The sequence below is a fragment of the Porites lutea genome, chromosome 7 (assembly GCF_958299795.1).
Source record: "Porites lutea chromosome 7, jaPorLute2.1, whole genome shotgun sequence".
Classification (NCBI taxonomy): domain Eukaryota; kingdom Metazoa; phylum Cnidaria; class Anthozoa; order Scleractinia; family Poritidae; genus Porites; species Porites lutea.
This window is the reverse complement of record NC_133207.1, coordinates 34,249,645-34,262,881: the sequence shown is the minus strand read 5'-3', so window position 1 is coordinate 34,262,881 and position 13,237 is coordinate 34,249,645. Positions and strand designations below refer to the sequence as shown.

General features: G+C 38.0%; 1 protein-coding gene across 1 annotated transcript in view; it reads left to right on the top strand.

Annotated features, from left to right (window-relative positions):
* Window positions 1-53: 53 nt before the first annotated feature.
* LOC140944119 (crossover junction endonuclease MUS81-like) overlaps window positions 54-13,237 on the top strand; it is a 13,336-nt gene continuing 152 nt past the window's right edge. The window contains exons 1-18 of the mRNA XM_073393242.1: window positions 54-241; window positions 2,929-3,001; window positions 3,776-3,838; window positions 4,547-4,683; window positions 4,988-5,083; window positions 5,569-5,649; window positions 6,161-6,249; window positions 6,649-6,927; window positions 7,070-7,122; window positions 7,676-7,774; window positions 8,166-8,243; window positions 8,831-8,943; window positions 9,822-9,938; window positions 10,366-10,461; window positions 11,737-11,865; window positions 12,505-12,608; window positions 12,763-12,846; window positions 13,054-13,237. The exon at window positions 13,054-13,237 is cut by the window's right edge and continues 152 nt beyond it. Coding sequence (XP_073249343.1) covers window positions 125-241; window positions 2,929-3,001; window positions 3,776-3,838; window positions 4,547-4,683; window positions 4,988-5,083; window positions 5,569-5,649; window positions 6,161-6,249; window positions 6,649-6,927; window positions 7,070-7,122; window positions 7,676-7,774; window positions 8,166-8,243; window positions 8,831-8,943; window positions 9,822-9,938; window positions 10,366-10,461; window positions 11,737-11,865; window positions 12,505-12,608; window positions 12,763-12,846; window positions 13,054-13,117 — 1,872 coding nt within the window. The 5' untranslated portion in view covers window positions 54-124 and the 3' untranslated portion in view covers window positions 13,118-13,237. The remainder of the gene's footprint in view (window positions 242-2,928; window positions 3,002-3,775; window positions 3,839-4,546; window positions 4,684-4,987; window positions 5,084-5,568; window positions 5,650-6,160; window positions 6,250-6,648; window positions 6,928-7,069; window positions 7,123-7,675; window positions 7,775-8,165; window positions 8,244-8,830; window positions 8,944-9,821; window positions 9,939-10,365; window positions 10,462-11,736; window positions 11,866-12,504; window positions 12,609-12,762; window positions 12,847-13,053) is intronic.

Here is a 13,237-nt window from a genome sequence, read left to right as displayed (position 1 = left end):
GTCACCTACATTCCTGAGCCTGACGTCAGCGGTGCTATCGTGAACGAAGATCAAACATGGCGTGGGAATGGCGGGCAAATTAATCTCGTAGACGTTTGTGTGTCAGAAAAATTTGGGGGTTACCATGAGCAATCGCAAAAAACAGCGGGTGTGCCCCAACCCACTCTTCCTGAAATGGCTTGAAGATTGGCGGGACGAAGCAAAGGAGAAAAACTCTAAGCTACAATACACGTACGGCAAGGTAAAAGAAATCTCATTTCCGAGACCACAACAAGATCAGAATATAAAATACATGTAAATCGCCGGGACAAGGGGATTACGGGAATTGAAATGAACTGTGGTTTATGAGACGTGATTGGAAACACGCCGAATGTACACCTGACTGGCTTTTAGCGTGTATGCTGCTTTTTTAAAAACTCAAAAGTTACTATTTATGGTGGAACTTGTGTTAAGTGGTCACCCTCGGGGAATGGCTAAGTCAGGGCTTTCAACCCCCCACGTCTTCAAATATTGAGAATTGATGAGGGAGGGTTGATAGATGATGTCATAATGCACGAAAAATGACGTCACTTGTGCAAAAACATGGGCAAAAAAGACATTGGAATAGTAACATTTGACCTGATTGGTTTACTTAACAACCAATCACATTATCACATATATTACAATGACATACCAGAGTTTCTGAACAAGTAATTGACACTGTGTGACCATTTAATACAGGTCAAGACAATAGAAAAAGTCCCATTGGGACTTCGCAAATGGCGACCGTGATCATTTAATAGAGGTGACTGCTTAATAGAGGTCGAAATTACAGTACATCAAGGGAAGTAATTTTTGAGACTTTGAAAAATGACCACTTAATAGAGGGTGACCTCTTAATATGATGCTGCTTAATACAAGTTCAACTGTACATAGGAACTGGAAATTCCGGTTTATAGAAAATCAAATGCTTCACACCATTCTGTTTGAGAAGTAGCCAGCATAACAGGCGCTTTATGAGCCAAGTGAGGCAAACATGGCATTTTGCGTGAAGCATGAGGTGAGGGGAAGAGATAAAGAAACAGCTCTTGTTACCTGAGTCCATTGTTCTGGCTCTTCTGCCTACCTACACCCACAAATATTGACTGACAGCAGTGATGTCAATTAATAGAGTTCACCAATCAAAACACAATCCATTATATACGCAAAAGTTGCCACCTCTCTTGCTACCAGAAATACCTACAGTAGCATAAACCACAGGAAATAATTACTCAATTAGTGCATGAATCACGTCTAAATGTGACTCAGTGCACCAAAAAATAAGATTTAAAGTCAAAGTTAAGAATGTCCAAAGACAATGACCAGAAAGTAAAGAGGGAAAACCTGTTGTTCAAACAAACTCTAAGGTCATGTTTCCCATTAACACCAGCTTATGAGTCATGTTTGGCCTGTCAACACTTTATTTCAAAAAGTTGTTAATTCAGCATTTTTCCAAACCCATTTGGAAGCAATCCAAGAACATCCTTCCTCTTTAGCAAAAATTTAAGCATTTCCATATTTTTATGGCTCGAACATTTGGAAATAAACAAAGAGCTTCTTGAAGAGCATCATCAAAATAACATGACTACGTGACGGCCAATTTTTGTTCCAGACAAACATTCTAGAATTTCGCCACAACAACGTGTCATCAATTAACCAGTTGGAGCACGATATTCATGTTGTGAATGTGAGAAGAACAAGAATAATGGACTAGTAACAGGCACTTTATTTTTTCTCTTCCCCTCACCTCGTGTGTGTCGTACTTGTATTGTACCTCGTACAAAATGCCGAATTTGCCTTACTTGGCCATAAAGCGCCTGCTATACAAGCTGTTTGGGAAGCTTCCAAAAATGAAGGCTGTGATTTCAGGTGATGCAATTTTTCTAATCATTTTAGTCTGTTCAGCTTATTTGGATATACAAAAACTGTAGTTTGTAGCGTGTCCTTCTCCCACGACATCAAATTTAATTATAGTTTTATAGTTTCTGTACAAGATTTTTCGCGGGTGGCACCTCAGGTTACATATACCTTATGTATAGTTCTCCCCCCCCACTCCCACCACCCTCCCCTAACCCCTTTGCCCCTGTCTTAACAGTTAATTCTACTCTCATACTTTGAAAAGTCTTAATGAAAACTCTTCATAAACTGTGTTTATAAGAGTGAGTCATTTCAGTCCTTGGAAAATGCGCATTTATTGTCTGATTAATATTAACCAAGAAAAGAGTTCTGGGGCATACATGTTTCATAAATCTTCCTGTCAGACAATTATAACAGCTTGAAAAATCTTCAACACCTTCAGGTATGTTAAGAAAATAGTCAGACATCTTTGGATATGACCGGGACCTCTACAAAAATTTCCTGCACTCTTGTCAGCTTACAAATCTCATGCCTTTGATCAAAAATAATGTTGGTAGGGTTATGTTTTAGTTAAAAGTTTTCTTTACGTATCGGCTATTGAAATGCCCCATCCTTGGTCCAATTTAGCAGTGATTTTCAGAAGCTCCAGCCCCCAAAATTCGCCATTAAGTTGACACATTAGTACTGGTTCTCACAATAACATTTTGGGCTGGGATAATAATGACAAGTAGTGTTTGTTTCCCAACACTTGTGTGATAAAAGTAGACATAATATAGATGAAAAAAAAAGGTGAACATAAGTAAAATATAATAAAATTGCAATGGCTAAAATTCTTTTCCTTTTTGCTCAAAATACGCTAAAATGCACTGTTTAGGGTTCCCAAATTAAATATCCCGAGGAAAGTCCCTGGACTACACAAATGGAAGGGGGTCAACATTCATCCCATGCCTGCCCCAGCCTATACTCTTACTTTGAGCACTTTGGCCAAGAACATTAACATAATTATTATATAGGAGTAATGTCCCTTATTGCAGTGTATTTTGTTCTTTTTAGGCTGCTTCAGCTGTAAGGAAGTATCCTTTACCTCTGCGTTGTGGAAAGGATGCAATGATTCTTGATAATATTGGTAAGAGCTTAAAAAGTTGTAATAAGGGTGACACAAGTTTAATGTTAAGAGCATAAGGCAGATTGATTCTAAGCCTTCAGTTGAAGATGTGGGAAGCAGAAAGAGTTTCTTTACCTGAAGCTACCTATTGTCCATATTTACGTTGTGAGGTGCCAGTCTGATATCCTTATGTTTCAGAGAATGCAACAAAGTCCACAGAGTCATATCCATTGGTTTTAGTTAAATTTAAACATAATGTTAAACAGCAACTGAAAGCATGATGTATTCTGCAGTGCAGGGTTTGAAATTAAGAACAAGCAGTTCAAGGTTGCTTCTGCCCAAATCTTGCTGTCATGGTCATTATCACCATCTGATCGATCTACTGTTGACCTACCATAGGTTCTTGTAATAATACAATGTGGTCCATTGTTTTGATAATTGCAAATTATATATTATTATCACTGATTTTTACTTACAGTGGAAGGTGTGGGTGCAAGGGTTGGAGAAACTTACATGAGCTTTTATTAAAATAGTCACACCTGCATGTCTGCACATGAACCTGCAAATATTACTCTCTGAAACATTGCCCTGTTCATTTTTTATGAACTTAAGATAGTGTAAGTGATATGGCAACACTTCCTTAAAAATTTCTCTAACTGGTGTTTGTCAACCCTGCTTTCCTGTAATTGACTGGAAAAGTTCTTACCTAGTCTTTCTGTCAGTAGTAAATCTTTTCATGAGATCGGCAGAAAAAATGTTTACAGTCCTGGATATTGTTTTGTTTTGACTTCACAGGTGAGATGATTGCTCGCAGGCTTGATGAAGCTATGGCAAAGTATAATGCCAGTAATCAACAAGGTGCATTGAGGGATATTTCTCTGGCATAAATTAACAAATCTATCAAATGCTGTCTCCATTGTCTCTAACATTAAAGCTCCAAAGCAATATAGACTGGTTGTAGTTTGAGATATAATTTACTTTACTATAGATATTCTTGCCTTTGAGACTCTCTTAACCCTTTAGGTCCCAAGAGTGACCAACATCAATTTCTCCCAACAATATCAGCAGATCATCAAAAAGTAAAGGTTATGAGAATAATTTACTTAATTGATTACTAATGAGAGAATGCTTTGATCTTAAACCAAATTCTCTCAACTATTCTTAAAAGAAATGTATGGAGATCAGTCTGGAGAATTTGTATGTGGATCTTGGGGCTTAAAGGGTTAATGCTTTAAACCCTAATATCAAACTTCAAATTCTCATTTGTTATCGCTGTACACTTTCAATAAAAGTAGTGGGGAGAATTTGTTGAAGTATCAACTAGATTCATCTAGTGTGATCATGTCCACTCTGTTTTACATTTGCATTGATATTACATGGAGAAATTTGATGCTCATCACTCTTAGGGCTTAAAGGGTTAATCTTCCATTCCTTATAATGTCCCCTTGGCAGGTGAGGGACAAGGGAAGGGATGGCTGGAACATTCACCAGCTGTTGCACATTAGACCGAAGGAAACCTTATAATACATATAAGCTATTTATGTTGTTATCTATTTTTTTCTGTAGCTGTTGACAGTGATGATGAACAGGAGGAGGAGGAAGAGTTAAGATCAGATTCAAATCCTTTGGATCGGACAATGTGTGTTCCACCACCTCCATTAGTGGATTTAGACAATGATCCTGCAGTGAAAAAAACACCTAAGGTACAATACTAATGTGCTAGATGATTGTCCTTACAAAACACAGACTGCAAGACAGTTGGTTTTCAAGGCATGAAGCGTTGGCTTTAGAGTCTCACTCTCTGTTTTCACCCTTCCTTTAGACCTTTTATTTGACTGCTAGCATGTTCTTGACCTTTCCAAAAAATACTTCAGACATGTATCAGGGTTCTTTGACACAGGGAAGTCTAATGGTTCAGTTTTCAGTGTTAGTAATAAAACTATTCAAAAAATGATATGCCGGTAATTATATATTTTTAATGTTGTATGAATGAATTGCATATTTTAGAAGAAGAAACCCAGGAAGAAAGTTGTGCGAGAATACATCCCCACTTACAGATCAGGACCTTATGCTTTGATGCTAACTTTGTACCAAGAAAGCCAGGTTGTTTACTATTTAGTCAATTACATGGTACCACTGTATTTTAGTTATTGAAGTGAACTTTTCACTTTTCACTTCATTATACATATTGTATAAAAAAAAATTCATTGGTTCTAAGGATGCAGCCCCTTAATTGCATCTCTCATAGTACTTTTCTCGGTTTTGACTCCACTTTTACTGCCTCCACACAATTTTTTTAAGATCTTTTTATTGATTAAGAAAGCCAAGTGGCTCTCTTGGCTTTCCAAGAATTCCTGGAAAGAGAGAGTTGACACTGTATAAGCCTGGAAAGCCAGGAGAATATATTTCAGGCTTTCCTGAATTCCCCATCACCCTTCCCTGCCAGAAGAGTTCTAATGGTATATGGCTATTACGTCATCTAAGATTTTTATCTGAATTTGCAATTTTCATGTAGACTGGCTGATGGTTAATGTTTTCTTTATATTTTGCACACTTATCATGTATAATGAATTGTTTTTACTTTAAAGAGACCTAACTATCAAGGATACATGACGAGAGCTGAGTTGCAAAAAGAAGCCCAACCTTTCTGTGAAGCATCCTTCACTATGGTAATTATTGTGTTTAATTATGTACCTATTATTTGCTCCAACAAGCTCGATAAAAATTCTTACAGCAAATATAGCTTGCTAAACTCATGTGCTAGTATGTACAGTACTCATGAATCTATATACATAGGACTGCATAAATTAATATATTTCATCTTGTAAGAGTCAATTAATTGCATGTACATGTAATTACCTACTGTCATAATTATCATAATAATATTAGTGTAAAGGACTGTCTTGTGACCTGATTCAAGTCAAACAAATTTGAAGCGATTTAATTATGAGGTTGGTGACTAACAATTTGCCATTTGCACATCTTCTATGATACGCCTTGTTTGCCCCCCCCCCCCCCCCCCCAAACTTTGCATTACCTTTGTTTTTTATTTCTCCTGGGAATTACAGCCTTCCCAGGAGAAATTGAAAACAATGCTTGATATGCAAAATTTTGGGGGACAAACAAGGTAGATTTTGGGAAATGTCCAAGTGGCAAATATTAAAATGTTAATTTTGACAGCCTGACCCAGGAAGTCATTACACAGCTTGGTCATCCATGTCCACCTTGATCAGAAAAGGCTTTATCATCAAAACAAACAACCCTGCTAGGTAAATTTGTCTCACATAATTACATATATGTATGTAAGTCTACATCCTTATTACTTGAATTTTTGGTGACTTAAGGTCTTAATAATTATGTACATTAACTTCCAAGCTAGTAAACTGAAAAGTACTGTTACGATCGTCTTCATGCGTCGCATGTATGTAGCCAGCATTTGTTTGGACTTCCACTAAGAATGAACGGAATGCACAAAACGCAATTTGATCACGCACGTTTCGTAATCTGATCCCGCGTGTTTTGGCCATCTGTTATGTGAAACTTACGCAAAGCACAGAGATGGAGCAAAAGCGTTTGGACCTCCGATCATTGTCGCCCACACTTTCTAACCTTCGGTTATTGCTAGTTTTAATTGCTAATGTGAAACCTTTGTCGTTTTTTTTTTGTAGGTACTCCTTGACAAACGCAGGTTGTGAATTAGCAGAAAAGCTGGAAACTGTAACAGGGGAGAGTTTGTCGCCAGGGACAAGTTCTGCTCCACCATTTACTGTTGACTGTACTCAGTCTCCACCAAGTTGCCATTCAGATGATAAAACACGTGAGCGAAAAAAACCAGTGCAACTTGTATGTGTAGATGAGGATGAACCTGAAGATCTCCCGATGAAATCTGCAAGCGGTTATAGTTTTACCAGCATAAAAGAAACGAGAGAAGAAGGAATTAAAACAAGGTAAGCAAAGATGTTTTGTTACGTTGTTTAGTTACAAAGGGGTAAAATACAAAAGTTAAAACCTGATGCAGTCTGTTATTGGCAGTAGCTGGAAAGGATTTAAAACTGGCATTAACAGAAAATCACTTTACTTTGTTGCCAGGATACAAGAGGAGGATCCATCATCAGTTACTTCTGACTTTATCTTGAGACCAGGTGAATAAAAATATTAATTGACTAACTTAGGCATCAAATTTATTGCATGTGATCAGACAATTATGATCGTCACAGTGTTTAAATTTCTCCTTTAATGTAGCTATAGCTCTATATTTGGCCACTTTGTTTGACCTGTCACATTCTCTCCCTTTTGTTTGAACCCCTCTACCATGACCTTTTCTCAGCAATAGCCTCTCAACTCTTCTCCCATGTTTGCTGAGTGCATGTTTCACTGAACTGTTTCATTCTCATAAGGGATTCCTGAATTAAAGCTGCAGGTCAGTTCTGAATACATGTAACGTTAGCCTGCCTCCCAGACAAACAACAGGAAGGGGGAATGGGCGTGAATGCCATGAGCGCTTCTGCGTGATTGAATTGCCCTTTCCCTTGCCTGCAAGCCACGTATAAAAGAGAAGACTTGAGGTTTATTTTTCTAAGTACAGAACTTATTCTATCTAAGCCAATGAAGAAAAGTTTTTGTTTTGCCGAAAACATTTCCACCCTTTTAATAAGTGTAGGTTTGTATTAATGTGTGAATTTTTTTTTATCGCAGGAACGTTTGACATTATTTTATGTGTTGATGTCATTGAGACAACTGGAGGGCAAGCCAAATCAAGGAAAGAAGCTCTTATACCTGAACTGAAGAAAAATGGTATGAGATGGTTCGTTATTGGTGGAAGCGGTTAAAGTGCAACTAATTGCATTGTTGAGGAATTAAAATACTTTTCACGTGTCTTGATAGCACCTGAGGGGGGATGGGTAAGCATATCTTCTGCTGTCTGTAATGGATATTAAAAGTTCTGCGACTGAGTAGTAATGACTGGCAAGTTGAGTTAAAAGAGGTCCAATAAGGCCAAGAGAATCCTTGTCCCTCAGGACAGAGTCAGTCTGAGAAATCTTATTTGCCTGATTAGATCTACTAGAAATGGATTTGGAAGTATGAAAAAAGGAAACACGTTTTTTGCGTCAAAGTTGTGTACACCGGCGTTGAGAAAATAATCAATTTTTTTAAGGACCAGCTTTGTTTTTAATTTCTTTCTCAGGAGTTCAGTTTGATGTTCGGAAACTGCAGCTTGGTGACTTCCTGTGGGTGGCTCGTGAAAGAACTACTCCTAGACCTGGTACGTCACTGCAATCTTCTGTGTTTTGTGTAAAGCACTGGACAAGTTTCTAAGTGGATTCTCACGTGTGTCTCGCACGTATGTGTCAGCTGCGTGGCTAAATCACTCCTCATCCGGTGGGAGGGGAGGGTATGCTTTTTTACTTGATGTTCAAATTTCAGTTGACCAGCCTGGGGTGTGTGTTTGTTGGGGGGGGGGGGGGATGGGGGGAGGTTTTGTGCAATTTCGTCTTGCCTTATTCATATTTTTTCATCATCAAGATGCTAGGTACCAGCTGATTTATAAGAACGCGATTCTTGGTAGCCTTCGATAGCAGAGAAAGATCGACGTCTGCCTTGCCAGTCATAATCTTTGCGGGTTACCTAGAATCCATGGAAAGTGGACTTGCAATGACCTCTCGAATTGCGAGAGGGCTTTTTTTTTTTTCTTTTTCTCTTTAAACTTATCATACAAATTTAGATCTACATTTATTAATTGAAAGTTACAACAACTTTACAGCGATTCCTATTTATAATGTCAACTTCTCTTCCTGTCGGTAAAGCTCTTGATGTGGTTATTAGTGAGATGCTTAGTTTGGAATGTTTCAGGTTGTTTGTCAGTTCCTGTCGCTCGTGAGTTGGTGCTGGATTACATAGCTGAGCGGAAGAGAATGGACGATCTTTGTTCCAGTATTACCGACGGTCGTTTCCGCGAGCAAAAGGTTTTGTTTTTAAATCTTATACTTCTTTTTTAATTTTTAATTTTATTAGGATTAACATTTTTCAGATTCCCTTTACTGAAAAGCAACGGATAAAGATAGGTGTAAAATTGGGTTTTTTGTTTTGCAATACTTTCAAGACCTGCAAAGATGGTACATTTTTAATCTCGGTAGTGAATGAGAAAGTTGTAATAATCATCATGTGATGAGGGTGGGACACAGTAACCCCAGTCCCATCCTCGTCCCAATACCTTACTGAGTGGGCGCTCTGTTTGCCTGAGTAACGAAAAAAAAGGAAAGGAACAGGGGAGGAGATAGTCTGCTACACAGCCGCTTTTAGTGTCGTCACGCAACGCTCCTCCCTCGAGGAGCGTTGCGTGACGACACTAAAAATGACCTGCGGTTTTCTAATACAACTGGTATTCTGCAAAAAAAAACTATGTGGTTTATTGGTGTTGAAGTAGAGCAAGAGACGAGTGCACCCCCTCCTAAACAAAATCCTGGATCCGCCCCTGTAGCTTTGCTTGTTTAAACCTGTTGCTTCTTTGACGTTCTCGTTGCCGTCACAGTAGTTGTTGCTTGTTCTCCCTAACAACTCAAGGAAAGGTAGGCCTTTTACAATGTCCGTGTGCAGCAAGCTCATGACAAAACCATTATTGCATTCAAGTTGTATCATTTTCAACTAGAATTTACTTTTTTTTTTTACTTGCATAGCTACTAAAAATTTTGATACAACTTTAGCAGTGTTCCTTTGTCATAACAACCCGAGGGAAAGGTTTAAACTTTCAGATTTTCCAAAAAATTACCAAATGAATCGTGAAAAAATTCCTCTTCATTCAACCTGGAGATGTATAAATATCACTCTTGTTTGTTTGGTGCAGTTTCGTTTGCGTCACTGTGGCCTTAAACATCCAATCTATCTCGTGGAGGATTTTGGTTCCATACAACACATGAGCCTTCCAGAGAGCACGCTGTTACAAGCTATTGTCAATACTCAGGTTGGTTAGAAGCTCAAAACTATTTTGTTTACGTGACTCCCGTTAATTCAAACTATATGTAGGTTAATTCAAACTATATGTAGGTTAATTCAAACTATATATGTAGGTTAACCCAAATTAGCCGCAAATTCGGACTAATGATTACTTTCCCTCTAGCTAAACGTTTAGTAAATTTTACCCCGCTAACTCGTAGTTTTTTTTGTTTTCGTTTTGTTTTCGTTTTCCGAGTTAAGGTTAGCGGGTTTCTTAACTGTACTTGCTGGTACTATAGACCACTAGACAGTTGTACAATTTGTCACTTCCCGGATCTCAGGCCGGCTGTTTACCAACTGAGCTATCAATCAGGATGAAGTTTGGTGTGTCTGTGGTACCATCTTGTTTCCCCGGCTTTATGCCGTTCCCTAATTGTATTTTTTTTATACTTCAGATTGTAGATGGATTTTTTGTAAAGCGAACTCATGACCTGAAGGAGTCTGTTGCCTACTTAACAGTGATGACTCGACACTTACAGAAGCTTTACTTAGTAAGTTGCAGCTGCATTTGTCCGTTGTTCGATGTTCTGTATAAATAAGGCTTATTTTTGTCCTTATCAAATGGCGCAAATTGACTTCGCAGTTTTATTGGGAGAGAAGTTGCACGAAATTTGCTCGCTGGCGGGGCAGCGTTACATACCCCAAAGTGAACATGTTTTGCAACAGAAATAATTGTGTGTTATAGGGTGAGGAGAGTTTTTCTTGTTGCGGCTGGCCAGTCAAAAAATGGACATTACATAAATTGGATTGTTTTGATGATGATCATGATGATGATTAGAGCGGTTTTCATTTGAGTGTCGAAAAGTAATTGGTTTTGCACTTTCTACACGATGCGATTGGCTTAAAAGATTCGCGCCACCTTTTCAGAAGTAAAACCAAAACCAATTGTGACGCGCTCGCATGCATTTTCCCGCGCTTTGCGTCAGCCACATGTAATTACTTCGAGCTTTGATTGGTTCAATGTCTTGTCTGTGTCCTATGTGATTGGCCAGAGTAATTACTGTGGTTTTGGTTTTACGACACTCAAACGAAAACCACTCTATTATTAAAATCATGACTATAAATAAATTCTCAAAATTTATTGGCTTTTCAGCACTAATAGGACAGTACGCGTCATGCGCAAGTTAATTGGGCAGTACGCGCCATCGCACGCGCGCATAAGCCATTTAAATGGCTTTTTTTTTCACTCTGCCACCAAAAAAAAACTCTCGGAACTTTTTGTGTTTTGATTTAAAAAAACCTAAATTGTCATAAATTTCGTTGTAATTATGATCAATTGGTAACAAAACTTCTTGTCGTCCACTTCGGTCTGTAATCATACTCGTGATTAAACATATCGGACTCCCGCTTCGCGATCGTCCGATTTTGGTAATTATTCGTATGATTGCAGACCGAATTGGACTCCACTCAGTCCTATATAACCATTATTTATAGCCAGAGTAATTACTAGATAACCACCTAAATCTGCTATTTCAGTCAACAGGATATGTGACTCGATAAAAAAGACCATGACAAATAGTTAAAGGGTTGTGATACAAATCTCAAAACTACGATGAGCAGTTTGTTTTATCAGTTTTATCATGGAAGGGAAAGTTAGGGCATCTTTATAGCCACCTAAACTTCGAAAACAAATATTAAATGACTAGAATGTCGCTAACGCGGCCAGTGGCGGGGAAAAAATTGACATAGGTGTTTAATGATAGGAAAATCGCCATTTCAGATTAGTACTGGTACCGCTATGATTTTTACCACTTTTTTAAAAACAGAATAAGACACTAGTGAGCTGTCGTCAAGGAGGATTGGAGGATGCACGTGCGAACAGCAGCACGTGTGGGAACAACAGATTGTACCTCATGAATTTCCGAGACTTCAACGATTCAACTGTTAAGAACAAGGTGCTTGACAAGATTCACTTTTATTCATAAAACTTGTGTGTGTGTGTTTTTTTATGCTTTATTACGAACACAGAAAGTACGAAATATTTACACACACAAATAGAGGGGGGAAAGGTTACATGATGAATACATTAAATAATTGGATATTGTTTTTATTACTACATTTCATAAACTAGATATTTAAGGCTGATTGTTAAGCCTATTCTTATCGTAGACACGGAAAAAAACAAACCACAGCAGAGGCATTTCTCTTCTGCATTCTATGCGCTATCGTAGATTGATTCTATTAACAAATTCCTGTAGGAGTAAAGCGTCTTTGCTCAATTATAACTTGTGATCTGATTTGCTCTGAAAATTTCAAAATCATTTTTAACTTAAAGTGCTTTTTCCATCGAGCCCTTCAAGCGCGCACTCAATGTGATTCTAAATCTAACTTCCTTAGTGAATAGAAGACGTACCTTAGAATAGCAATGAAAACAACGCAAACTTATGAAAATGGTAGGCAGGTAACTAACCAAAGTGACATTTAGTCTAGTTAATCTGGGAATTACTATGATATGAGTAGAAATGTGGCTGTCATTTCACTACGCTCACAGATCATAAATAGTCTCTCTTGCGTTTGTACTACATCTACTAAAGGTGATGACTGTCAGTGAAGTATTTGCCAAACAGCTCATGCAGATCAGTGGAGTATCTCCAGACAAAGCAGTTGCGATCTTGGAAAAATATCCAACACCTAAAAGGTATGTTCACTCTACCTTCTTTTTTAGTTGCTAAGTGCAATCTAGGTTTTTGATTGGAAAAGTTTTGATATTAAAATGCGTTTTTTTATGAGAGGCTTCCATGACAAAAGAATCGTGGACGTTCTTACTGTATTCTTCTTTTGTTTGACTCTAGGCTGCTTGATGCTTATAAATCTCAAGGGAACGCGAAAGACAGGGAATTGCTTCTTTCTTCTCTGAAATGTGGCAAGAATCAAAGGTATTGTTTGTTTCTTTTCACGTTAAAAGCTGAAACTTTAGAAGTGTTCCTCTTTATGTAAGTATTGTAGTTCATATATTCATTCTTTTCTTGTTTTCCGGAACTATGAGGTATATATTGTTGACCACGCACCGGAAAGAATTTATCAATGTATCGCGATGGCGGGTTTCAAAATAAGCTTATTAAATACGTCGTCCTTTTTTGCAGAAATTTGGGTCCGTCTCTCAGTAAAATGATTTATCAGCTGTACTGTTCACCTGTTCTGTCGTAAATTTGCTGGATTGACTAAACATCTACATAAGCAGAATGTCCATACGCGACTGAGAAGCCGAGCAACAACGTTGTGCTCGAAAACCAGCTAAGGACACAAAAACGGGACAAGTTTAATCTA